Source organism: Pollachius pollachius (assembly GCF_949987615.1).
Source record: "Pollachius pollachius genome assembly, chromosome: 20".
NCBI classification, from domain to species: domain Eukaryota; kingdom Metazoa; phylum Chordata; class Actinopteri; order Gadiformes; family Gadidae; genus Pollachius; species Pollachius pollachius.
In genome coordinates this window covers 9,312,367-9,325,283 of record NC_136953.1, presented here as the reverse complement: position 1 = coordinate 9,325,283, position 12,917 = coordinate 9,312,367, and the positions used below count along the sequence as shown (strand labels likewise).

Sequence of the window (12,917 nt, the reverse complement as noted above, 5' to 3'; positions counted from 1 at the left end):
CTCTCCTGGGTACGCTGGTATACAAGGCTGTGGCTGTGGTTTGTTGGGGAGGTGCGTAACGGAGGTGTATTAGGGCTCTATAGAAGGGGGAGCTCAGCTCCTTACAAGGCTCAGTGGGTGCTTGGGAGAATTTCTCTTTTTCTGTCTGCCATTTGTGAGACCTTCTCTGGGCTTTTGATTTGACACTGCTCGTTGCTAATTTAAATAAATGAAATCAACCAGGAACTGAACCAACTCTGTTTGAGGGGCCAGGTTGCTTAACTACCAAGTTAGACTTTCCCCTACCAATTGACCATGGTTGTTGGTAATCAGAAATTGAGGAGGTTTAGGACCGCATTTGCTTTCTTCTTAAAAGCATTGACAGCAGAAAAATGCTGAATATCATCCATCGCTGTCCTGTTGTACTATGGGCCAAAACACAATACTGTACTAGTGCTTACAACTGTATACACACACGTTGACATCAATCATCCAACCATCCATCCCACACCCTCCCTCCATCCATCTGTTGGATCGTCTGCCCACCCATCCTTCTCGTACCCTCTCCACAGAGCCAGGACGGCTCCAGCAGCTCCATCATGTACTCCACCTCCAGGAGGATATGGGGCCTGTTGCACTCCACAATCACGAGGGTCAGCGACGGCAGGAAGTCCTCCCAGCTCACTCCCTGTCCTGGGAACGGGATTAAAGAGGAGCTTGTTTTATCCCGTTTGAACTCACTTTGAACCATTTTAAGGGGGGGATGGATCCTTTGCTTGGCCCATGAATCAACTCTGGATATGTTTACCTAAGGAACTGGTATGAAGCCAGCATATTGCTCAAGGACACAACAGTGGCTTATTACCATGGGATCTGACAAAAAAGTTCCTTCTTCGGTAATAAAAAAAAAAACTTCTCCTTCTTCGGTGGCTTCATAACAGGTACATGTCGTGTAACTCTAACTCTAACCAAGGCCTATACAGTTTCCAGAAGTCCAATCGATTATGGAGCCATCCAATCAGAGACTATGATGAAAAGCTAGATACTTGAAGGAGGGAGGGAGGAGGGGGGGGGGGGGGGGGTTCCAAGGGGTTGGACGTCTCCAAGGAAAAGGGAGGGGGTCCCGCCTCCCCCATTAACTAAGGTCCCATCTGCGTACTCACGATGCAGGGACCCCATGGCCTTGTGGACGCACTTGCAGGCCTGCAGCAGCAGCAGCACCTTGTCGATGGGCGAGTGAGACCTCTGCATCATGCCCAGCTTCTGGCTCACCCGCTCCACCCCCTGGTCGTAGGCGGCCCCGGAGGGGGCCCGGATCCCCAGCCGCTCCAGGCCCCCCCCCTTGAAGCGGAGCAGGCTCTGGGCCAGGCGCTGCGAGGAGCCGTCCAGGCGGTGCAGGGCCACCAGGGTGTGGTCCAGGAGCTTCTTCAGGGGCCGCAGCACACAGCTGAACATGGCGCGCTCCATGGCCAGGTCTGGGGAGGAGGACATGGGAGTGGTTTATATAAAAAGGTCTTCAACCTAACTTCACAGATGTTGCTCTAGATGAGACCGCCCTGCTTTGGATATATATAAAATAGATAGATAAAAATATGCTTTTGAAGAGAGGGGCTCAGCCCTCCATGCTTTATAAATTAAACACCTGACAGATTTATGTTTTCTTTAGACATGGGGGGCTTTTTTTAAGCCTGGATTTCCCTACATTGTATTGCTTGAACCTTCGGCCCTTGCCTTATCTTTCACGATTTCAGATCGTGGTCGTGCTTTTAAGTTTGGGCCGTCCGACAACACATCTGACAAGCGGAACCGTGCCTTCTGGACAAGGAAGAGATGGGAAACCAAGTTGAGCACTAAGCAGGAACACGCAACAGGAGCTCGCCGCGCCGCGAGTACGGCTAGGATTAACATCAGACCCACTAGTTGGAGAGTTGGGCAGCGAGCAAACATGTCATTAAGGGTTTTTGACATCAAAAGTGGTAGGGCTGCAATTAAAATAAACACAGCAGAGGCACCCAGGTGTTTCCAGGGGCGAGGTAACCACTTGCAGTAATGAATTCTGTCGGAGTCTGCCTCAAAGTACCGTTCTCAAAGAACTTCCGCAAGTTTATGTTATTGCCCATCACATACTCGGATACTCTTTGATATCATCACATCACTTTGCCTCAAACCGCCACACAACATGGGGTTCACTCCACGGTTCAGTATGTATTACTTTCTGTAACTGACGCAGGCGGACGAGAAAGGGCCGCTCCATTAGTCCCGGAATTTCATTCCATCTCAATATTGGGAAATAAAATAATTATTTTAGGCAAATGACGCAGGGAGAGAGCCGAGAGAGGAGAGGAGCTTGCTTACGCGCGTTTGCAGTGACAAAAGAGAGAGTGGGGCGTCTAGTGGTCACATGGTCACTTCAGCTGCTTGGTTTGGTTTGGTTATTTTCACTCAACAATAATAATAGATGCCAATGACGAGGAAACACACGCACCAAAACAACAAGGAGAAAAAGCGACCGAGATGACGTCTCTGTGTTAAGTATCAATCCCAACCGATGCTTACATCGAGTTAATGTATTCAGGGTTTCACTTCAGCCAATCAAGGCATCACCTATAGTCTTCTGACTGCAGCCAATCACGCCACAGCTCAGGGTTTCGATGCTTGATTGTAATCAGCCGGTGCGGTGGTTGATTGGACTGAAATATCTTCATGTTGGCCGTATATGAAATTGATGAAAGATACAGTTTTGTTTTCCTGTCCGCACGCCTCAAAGTGTCTGGTGAAAGACAAGCCAGTGTACTTGAGGAAACAGTGCCTTGACATTTAGACTGATTCGCAGCGGCAGTAGGCGTAGACATATGTAAATACACCATGCCGCCACACATCCCACTGCCTTCTCTTCTGTTTCTCCTGTCTCTCCTCCTCCTTTCATCGATTTATCCATCCATTTATTAAAAATATATATCTATATTAATCCATTAGGAATCTACTCATTCATCCATCCAGCATCTCATCAACTCACCCGCCCATTCAACTCTCCACTCATCCCTTCATCCATCCATCACCCACCCATCCATCCATCATCAATCCCACCATCATCCATCCATCCACCATCATCCATCCATCCATCCACCATCCACTCTTCCATCCACCATCATACATCCAACCACCATCCACTAATCCATCATCATCCATCATCCACCCATCCACCATCGCCCATCAGTACTCCCCCCCCCACCCATAATCCAGCCCTCCACCCTTATTGTCCAGGAGGCTCCATCGCTCACTGCCGCTCTGTAATATCAGTCCATCCCCGCTCCGCCTTCCTCCCCCCCGTCCCTGTTCACCGCCAGTCATCACATCATCGCCCTGCCTGTGATCCATCACTCACGTCTCCTTCACCTCCCCCCCCCCACGCCCCTCTCTTCCTCCCGTCTCCGTTACCTCACTGTGGTTCCCCCTCCAGCTCACTCCTGCTCGTCTTCATACAGTGCATGTACTGTACATGTACAGTACATGCATGGGCTTAGGCTCAACGTCTCTGTGGATCACCTGGGAGGTCTGGAATTAATCACAGCGGATCGGTACTGCATGGATTTAAACCGGGGGGGAGGAAGAAAAATAATCATTTGAATTTCATTACAGATCCTGTGTGATAAAAAAAAAACGGTTGGAAAAAGAGGGTTATTTTTATTGCAGTTACTTGCAAAGATGGAATACATCCATTACATTAATAAAGCTCTCTCTCTCCCTCTCCCTCTCTCTCTCTCTCTCTCTCTCCCTCTCCCTCTCTCTCTCTCCCTCCAAGTGAGCGTGGGCCTACTGTGATCTTTTTATGATAAATGAGCTGAGAGAGAGAAAATGCTAATGCTTCCCGCCAACGCAAAACCAGCACCAGAGCACTGCCCTGCTCGCTAACCTGCACGCTAACCTGCACGCTGCCCTGTTCACTGCCGGTGTTAGTGTACCGGTTAGACACTAAACTATTCATTGCCGGTGTGAGACGCTAACCTGATCACTGCCGCTGTTAGTGTGTCGGTTAGAAACTAACCTGTTCACTGCCGGAGTTAGTTTGTCGGTTAGACACTAACCTGATCACTGCCGCTGTTAGTGTGTCGGTTAGACACTAAACTGATCACTGCCGCTGTTAGTGTGTCGGTTAGACACTAACCTGATCACTGCCGCTGTTTGTGTGTCGGTTAGACACTAACCTGTTTACTGCCAGAGTTAGTGTGTCGGTTAGACACTAACCTGTTCACTGCCGGAGTTAGTGTGTCGGTTAGACCCTAACCTGTTCACTGCCAGAGTTAGTGTGTCGGTTCGTCTGACCAGCACACGATCAATTATGCTGACCCACATGAGTGCTAACCTCTCCGCTGCCCTGCTTGCTAACTCTTAAGTGCCAAATACACAGGCGCCGAACGGCGCGTGTCAAACCAACCTCCCCCACTATTTTACCACCACACACCGGTAGCTAAACTGACTATCATTGTAAGCACAAACAGAGGATAGTGGTCATCAGTCCCATATATGTAGTCAGAAAACAATTGGTATAACGTTATGGCAGCCAACTATGGTGGTTGATCTGCTGCTTTCAAAACATAATCACTATTGGTGCTAGGGGCGGAACTTAATGCGCGTAAACTGCGCACCGCGGCGCTGGTGTGTAGCCTGCTTTATGCTTGTCCATATGCCGACCCACGTGCGGCCCTGCACGCTAACCCACACGCTAACTTGCACCTTCAACTCCTTAGTCAACCCCACACATAAAGATTTATAAAAAAACACAGATGAAGAGCTACATACTCCTACCTACTAATCGAATGTACTACTTAGCATGCACGTGTACAGCACACATACCTACACACGTACACACACGCACAACACTCTGACACACAGAACTGTAAGCTTCATGCATCTGCGCCCCCAACCGTTCACACACATCCAAACGATGCGTATCTCACATGGGCTGGCGCACACACCCACACCCTGCACAACTGTGTGTGTGTGTGAGTGTGAGTGTGGAGATAGGGCTTTCCTCGCTGCAGTTTCTCAACTCCACAGAGACCAAAGGAGCCTCTTTGAGTGGCGCTCCCCTCATCCAATTGGCTGCACAGGATCCCACCCGTCATCAACGAGGGAGAGGACGTGGTGGAGGAAAGCCCCCATGGCGGTCGTCAACAAACGTGTACGTGGATGTATCAGAGGAGGGATCGGCCACCACTGAGTTGCCGTAAAGAAACCCGGGAGGGGAGGGGGGTTGAGTGAGATTGAGATGTGAACCTCGTGCACGAGGTGACGGCGTGCGTTCCGCCCTACCTTGCTCGCTCTCCGGCACCAGGGTCTGGATGGGCGGCTCCAGCTCCCCGCTGTCCAGCAGGCAGCTCTTGGCCTGGGTCAGGAACAGCCTCAGGCCCTGCAGCACCTCCACGGAGCCCCCCGACGCTGCCGCCGCCGCGGAGGAGGAGGAGGACGGCGACGCCAGGCGCCCCAGCTCCTCCCTCTGCCTCTGCAGGAAGTCCTGGACCATCGCGCCGAAGGCGGAGCGGCGGTCCCGGGCCAGCTCCTCCACCAGCCGCGTCACACGCTTCTCCGGGGCGAAGAAACACACAAAGGCGGCGCTCATGCGCTGCAGGCCGCCGCGGCAACGGGAGCGCACGAGGGGCGGGCGGTGGGGGCCCGCCGCCTGGAGCAGGGAGGAGGAGGTGGAGGGGGGGAGGAGGAAGCCCTCGAGGGAGGCGGCGGCGGCGGCGGCGGCGGCGGCAGGTGGCGAGGCGTCCAGGTCGGGCTCCTCGTCCAGACTGCTGAAGGAGCTGCTGCTGTCCAGCTCCGCCAGGGAGGGGGTGGGCACGCCGTCCAGACCCAGCACCGCCGCCTCCACGCTGGGGTCCTGCTGCGGGGGGCCGGGCTGCCCGGCCGCCTCATCGGGACGAGGAGATGTGTTCTTTTATTATCGTGAGGATCCGTTATCGGATCAACGTTACCGTAGAGCCTTCCTAGAATCTTTGGTGATTAACTGTTGTTTCAGTGGAATTCTTAATTTAATAAAAATAGTATTATTATCATATTATATAATTTGAATGATCAATTATACAAATACTAATCCACTAGTTCTGGTCAAATAAACGGACCAGAGCCTTTTCCGAAAACAGCTTTGGTGAACACGGCCCTGTTCTCAAAACGTGTTGTTGTGTATTTATGAAACCCCCCCGTCCGAACATGTCTTCCTGGAGCCCCGGTCACATCCTATGACGAACGCATTGACTCATCTCCGTGGACCAGCTCCCTCCTCCTCCCACCGCCGTCTCCCTCCTCCCACCCCCGTCTCCCTCCTCCCCCTCCATCCCTCCCCTCGGTCTCCCTCCTCCCCCTCCCCCCTCCTCCCTCCTCCCTCGTCCTCCTCCCCCCTCCTCCTCCCTCCTCCCCCCTCCCCCTCCTCCCCCTCCTCCCTCCTCCCCCTCCCTCCTCACTCGTCCTCCTCCCCCTCCTCCCCCCTCCCTCCTCCCTCGTCCTCCTCCCTCCTCCCCCTCCCTCCTCCCTCGTCCTCCTCCCCCTCCCCCTCCTCCCCCTCCCTCCTCCCTCATCCTCCTCCCCCTCCCTCCCCCTCCCCCCTCCTCCCCCTCCCTCCTCCCTCGTCCTCCTCCCCCTCCCTCCCCCCTCCCTCGTCCTCCTCCCCCTCCCTCCTCCCCCCTCCCTCCTCCCTCGTCCTCCTCCCCCTCCCTCCTCCCTCCCCCCTCCTCCCCCCTCCCTCCTACCTCGTCCTCCTCCCCCTCCCTCCTCCCTCGTCCTCCTCCCTCGTCCTCCTCCCCCTCCCCCCTCCTCCCCCCTCCCTCCACCCTCGGTCTCCCCCCTCCTCCCTCCCCCCTCCTCCCCCCTCCCTCCTCCCTCGTCCTCCTCCCCCTCCCTCTCCCCCCTCCTCCCCCCTCCCTCCTCCCCCTCCCTCCTCCTCCCCCCTCCCTCCTCCCTCGTCCTCCTCCCCCTCCCTCCTCCCTCCTCCCCCTCCCCTACCTGCGGGGCCCGGGCCGGCGGCAGCTCCTCGTCCTCCAGCGAGGCGGGGGACACCGCGGGGCTCCTCCTCAGTGGCCCGGCCCCGGCGTGCACCTTCCTCTGGGGGAGCCTCTCCTCGGGGGGCCCCAGCCGCTCCGGGGTGCGGGAGGGGGAGGAGGAGGCGGAGGAGCCCCCGCCCTCCATGGAGAGGTGCATGGAGCCGTCGGTGGAGAGACGCACCCGCATGCTGCGCTTGAAGCGGAGCCGCTTGGTGGAGGCGCCGCCGTGGCTGGACTGCTGCTGCTGGGTCTGAAGGGCCTGAAGGGCCTGCTGCGTCTGGGGGAGCTGGGTCCCCGGGAGGGAACCCACGGGGGGGGGGACACGTGTTAGCGGGGCCAAGTAAGTGGCAAAGAAGTGGCAGATAAGGCTTGAGCTTCACACACACACACACACACGTGCACACCTACACACCGCACACATCGCTTTCACTCCAGCTTTTATTGAAGTTACACTTTGGCGGCAGGTTTGGCGTTGTCCGGATCACCTTAGGGGGCGTGTGCCACCCCAAAGCCCGCCCGTGGACACGCCCCTGCTTGGGTGCGTCAAATCAAACATTGCATTTGATTCAATGGCCGGAGATCTGCTTGCTGGGTTAATTATAGCAACTTAATGAGCATCATCACACACTTAATAAAGACCACGCCCCTAGAGTCTTAAATCTCATCTGCTCTCCGGTCATTTTCGAAGCGATAATTCATCAAAGCTGGAAGAAAGCTCTGAATTTCTCGACTGACCTCCAGGAAGAGGGGGTTGATGAAGCAAAGCTTCCCCTGTTTCAGTGGGCCCCCCAACAGGTCCAGCGCCGGTGCAACAGCTGGTACAAGCTGGCCCTTGGGACCGAACTCCTCCGGCTGGTCCACGGATCCGTTCTCGGTGGGGCTCGGTGCGTTCCAGAACTCTGTGGGTCATCGTATGTAGGAGAGGCGCAGCGCTGGATGGCTTTGAAACGTGTGACCACCCTATTTCATTTGTTTGAATGATATATTGTTACACTCGCCAAGCTCAAGTATTCCATACAACAATTCATGTCCACCTAAAGTAGCAGAAAACCACAGTTTGGCCTTCACTCAACCCCGCCATAATTGTGTTCATGCTATTATTGTACCTCTATTGATGTAAAATATTTTCCAAAGTTGTGCACAAACAAAACAAGCACTTTTCCAAAAAATGTAATGTTTTTTGTTATTTTATGTTATTAAAGCTAGGATAGGACATTTATTTTTGAATCATTCATTGTAATATAATTGTACAAATATCCTGACTACAATCAATAACTCAAATGATCTGAGTCAAAAAAAAAGAGAAATCTGGTAAAGTCTGGTATCTGTGGCTGCAGCAGGCCTGTAATAAGCCTGTCAAATGAAGATGATTGGCTGGTCAACCTGTCCGTCTACCTGTCTACCCCCTGCTTGCGTGCGCTCAATGCCCAGGATCGGACTGGCTGTGGAGAGAGGCCTGAAGAAGGGCTGGGATATATATCGGATGGAACATTTAGCTTACCTTGTCTTGCCTCTCCAAATTGCCTACCCTAGCTAGTGAGTTATAATGAAGATGGATGGGAATAATATGAAAGCCACAGTACCAAAGATCCCCACTGGCTCATATTGGGATGCAGTGTAACAGGGCCCTCAACTCTAAACCCTCCATGATGGCCATCATTTAGACATCAACAACTTAGAAAAACCTCTCGTAAGAGGACCAACGTGTGGAGCTGTGCAGAAGTCTCTCTAGCTCTACCTTGTCCCATGTGGGAGATGGCTTCCAGCTGCCTGTGTGAGGTCGCTCGAGCGATGACCTCGGGCAGCTGCAGTGGGAAAGGCAGCACATCCCTGTGAACAAACACCACCGCCAGTGAGCAACAAGCAAACCTGTGTTCAGATGTTTTCAAGGTTTACGTTTTTTGGACCAGATCAAAGTGTATTTTGGCTTTCGATAAGTTGCTGCGATTTCTACTGCTGACGCCATCCGACAAGGATGCGATTAGGGGTTAGAATGCGGGCGTTGGGGATCGAACCCAGTACCTTTCAGCTGGGAGTGGAACACCCTAAGCAGCACAAGGTGGAACGAAGCTATGGTCAAAGCTACAGTCAAAGCCAGGGTCAAAGCCAGGGTCAAAGCCAGGGTCAAAGCCAGGGTCAAAGCCACGGCTTTGACCCTGGCTTCGCCCACCATCGTGACACACGGACTGTCCCGATTCTGGAAGGATGTTGTGGTTACCGGCTGATGCAGTAGAAGGCCACCAGTCTGCAGAGGTCAGGGAAGCTGAGTGCGGAGCTCTCCAAGGAGAAAGCTGGGGAGAGAAGAGACACACCATCACCAGCCACATCGGGTCCTAAGCCCTGATCAGTGTTTCAAGAGCCCTCAGTGGTTCTAAGTGAGGATTCCCTGGCTCTGTCGTCCAATGAATTAACCTCATGATGATGGGTTTTTTGTATTTTGATCTTGTTTCGTTTTTTTTGTTCTTTTTATAGAATATCAATGTAGATATAACTCTGTATGGCGGATCTGCTCCTTGTCCTTCAAACGCATTGAATTTAAAACAAATCCACCACATTACCTACCAGAATAGGCCTCATGCAAGAACCACTCGAACACACACATTTAGGTTTGTGATTCAAGCACAAGCAGGAAGCTGGTCTAGGTTTGCTGGCCAAAGCCAAAGCAACCGATTCCTATTCCATGTCTTTAACTAATGATTACATAAAACTGTGACAATGACGTAAATAATACACCTGCGATGATATTCTCAGCCGATGACACAGTCGTATTAATGTAATTAAATGACGCTTTTCCATTATAGAAGAATAATCCTAATCAAAATAGCATTAACAAGAATAGGTGATATATTGTTGCTGCGTAGGCGGTGGAATAACTGATTACCATGCTGGGTAATCGTGGCGTTTATCTCGGTAGGAACGCAGTAGCGGGCTATGTTCCATCAAATCTTCTTTATTCAAGAGTGCGTCGATACAGTTTTGGATTTGTTGGCTGATATTTCAATGATGCGCGGCTATAGATCTGTGTGTGGGTTTATCTGACGCGTGTGTGTGTGTGTGTCTATGCACGCACAGTCCTTTGGGGCGCTGCACTCTGTGCCCCTGTCCACACTGCCCTTCCTCACAGCCTCCTCCTCCATAGAACCAGTTGAGTATTATTAAACATGACGTGATTCATATTTCTGGCGGCCAGTAGTAATATCAACACCTCAAACTGCACGGACACATGGATTGCCTGGCCCTGCCAAGACGTCTTTCAGATTCTATTTTAAAAGGTCTTTATTTTTTGGGACACTGCAGCCTGCAGTGGAGTGCGCACTTACAGTTCTTCCCGCTGCTTTACCTTAGCAGGTGCGCTGTTGACACTTAACGGACGCTGCCAACTTTTTGGTGGGTTTTCTGTCATCCGTTTCCAAAGGAGGACTTACGCACACTTTTTCCCCCTGGCCTGGTACCGTTTTTTTATGACTGGCGTTGCAGGTGTAGATGACGCAAATCGATGCCCATTCATTACAATAAGGGTACATTAATGAACCAATAATAAACCATTGGGAGAGACAGTAAAAATCATTCATTAACAGTTCATTAACTAAAAGTCTAGTCATTATTTATTAATGGTGTTTATGTTTAATAACGCTGTTCATGTTCATTAAGGTAATAGCGTTGCCTTACGGTATTAATGTATACATTATTTAATAGGGTTATAACCCCAACCAACCCCTACACTAATGATGTGAAATACTGCTTAATACTGCATTTACTTATCTAAATTAATGGTTAATAACGTATTGCAAAGTGTTACCTAATATTCCCTTGAACACAGGCACTCATTTTTGAACAGGTGGGATTCGTCATGGTTACCCACTGTTTAGGTCAACACTGTACTGAGGAGCGTGTGCTGAGACTGACGTGGCACTCTTATGAACGCACAAAAGTCAAGTAAAAGAGACGCAAATTATCTCGCATGAGGCCCATCGATTATCAATGCCATTTTCTCCTTTCTTTCTGGCCCGAATCAAACGACATGAGAAAGGTTTGTTAGCAGCTAACGGCTAACAGACTGCTACCGCATTTTTCTACTCACTGGAGTCTTCCTCACAGATGAAGAGCTCTCGGATGGAGGCGGGGCTTCGCTCCTTGGTTGCCCGGAGACACAGGAGCTTCCTGTGGCTGAAGCCGCACTTGCGCACCAGGAACGTCTGAAGGGCCATCATGAATGACAGTAATAACATAGAACAACGTGTTGACGTATTGTTTCTGTGGCTTGGTGTTTTCCATGAAGAAACCATGTCAGGGTGTAAATGGGACCAAAGAGCAGAGAGGAGCCGGAGGGAAATGATTTGTAATGAAAGACTAATTATGATTAATAATTAGACAAAGAATAGAAACAATAGTTTGGCTTGCTTGGCGATCCCAATAATTATCTTTAATTGAAAAATTGCCAAAAAAACATTCCAAAGAGTTACAAGGGCAAACAGCAAATTGTGAACTCAAAAAATACATCTAAAAAAAGAACGGAAAACAGCTCCGGTGAGGAAAAGGGCAGAAAACTAAAATAGCAAAAGGTTAACTGAAATCTGATCTCAAACGCTCTCACTCTAGGAAATACTTTGCAAGGGCACAAGTAACATACCTTGAGGCTAGTGAAAGCAGAGCAAAGGAAAGCACACAGGTCTTGAGTGCATCAAACCAAACAAGATAGAGCTGAACCACAAACAGGTGATTGGGATAGGATTGTTCCAGAACTTTGGAGAGAGCCCTCTCTCTGGCCTGGAGGACTTTTCACCCTTCCCGGCCAGGGGTCAATTGAAATGTATCCATTAAAAAATCAATCAATTCAACGCATGGAAGATAAATTATTCAGTATTGGATAAATGTTTTATAAGATAAACTAAGATAAGACATACAATATGATATGATGATGATAAAGCTTGTGCTGCTGCTGTTTGATTATACTTTTATACCCCATCATATTTTAATATGGCTGCTGTTTGTTTTTAATATATGTTGCGTGGTTATATTCAGCCTCATCCCATTAACTGAATTTACCATGAGGTTGATTATCTATGCTACTGTCATACTAGGGATTATACTAACACTTTCAACCTGAACTTGGTTTCAGTTTCAGTTTCCACTTTCAGTAACAGATGACCTTCATCTAAACATTTACGTCTCAGATGGGGGATGAGGTGATGGGGGTGGAGGTGATGGGTGTGGAGGTGATGGGTGTGGAGGTGGGGGGGTGGAGGTGATGGGGGTGGAGGTGATGGGGGTGGAGGTGATGGGTGTGGAGGTGATGGGGGTGGAGGTGATGGGTGTGGAGGTGATGGGTGTGGAGGTGATGGCTGTGGAGGTGGGGGGGTGGAGGTGATGGGTGTGGAGGTGATGGGTGTGGAGGTGATGGGTGTGGAGGTGATGGGTGTGGAGGTGATGGGGTGGAGGTGATGGGGGTGGAGGTGATGGGTGTGGAGGTGATAGGTGTGGAGGTGTGGAGGTGGGGGGGTGATAGGTGATGGGTGTGGAGGTGATGGGGGTGGAGGTGATGGGGGTGGAGGTGATGGGTGTGGAGGTGATAGGTGTGGAGGTGTGGAGGTGGGGGGGTGGAGGTGATGGGTGTGGAGGTGGGGGGGTGATGGGTGATGGGTGTGGAGGTGGGGGGGTGATAGGTGATGGGTGTGGAGGTGGGGGGGTGATAGGTGATGGGTGTGGAGGTGGGGGGGTGATGGGTGTGCAGGGGAGCTCCGCCCCTCTCACCCCGACTGGCTCTCTCAGCAGGATGTAGAGGGCGGAGTCTCGGTTGAGTGACAGCTGCAGCCAGACGGGGTGCGTGATGAGCAGCCGGTCCAGCACGCTGAAGGCCCGCTGAGGACCTGAGTGAGGACGGCGCGCCTCCTCCTGCAT

The 12,917-nt window shown here is 51.5% G+C and overlaps 1 protein-coding gene across 1 annotated transcript in view; it reads right to left on the bottom strand.

Annotated features, from left to right (window-relative positions):
* rin1b (Ras and Rab interactor 1b) overlaps positions 1–12,917 on the bottom strand; it is a gene marked incomplete at both ends in the record, with an annotated part of 17,561 nt that extends 4,644 nt beyond the window's left edge. Inside the window, 9 exons of the mRNA XM_079758111.1 lie at positions 541–672; positions 1,143–1,454; positions 5,293–5,893; positions 6,982–7,305; positions 7,755–7,918; positions 8,758–8,849; positions 9,238–9,310; positions 11,101–11,215; positions 12,771–12,917. Of these exons, the coding sequence (XP_079614237.1) occupies positions 541–672; positions 1,143–1,454; positions 5,293–5,893; positions 6,982–7,305; positions 7,755–7,918; positions 8,758–8,849; positions 9,238–9,310; positions 11,101–11,215; positions 12,771–12,917 (1,960 nt within the window). The remainder of the gene's footprint in view (positions 1–540; positions 673–1,142; positions 1,455–5,292; positions 5,894–6,981; positions 7,306–7,754; positions 7,919–8,757; positions 8,850–9,237; positions 9,311–11,100; positions 11,216–12,770) is intronic.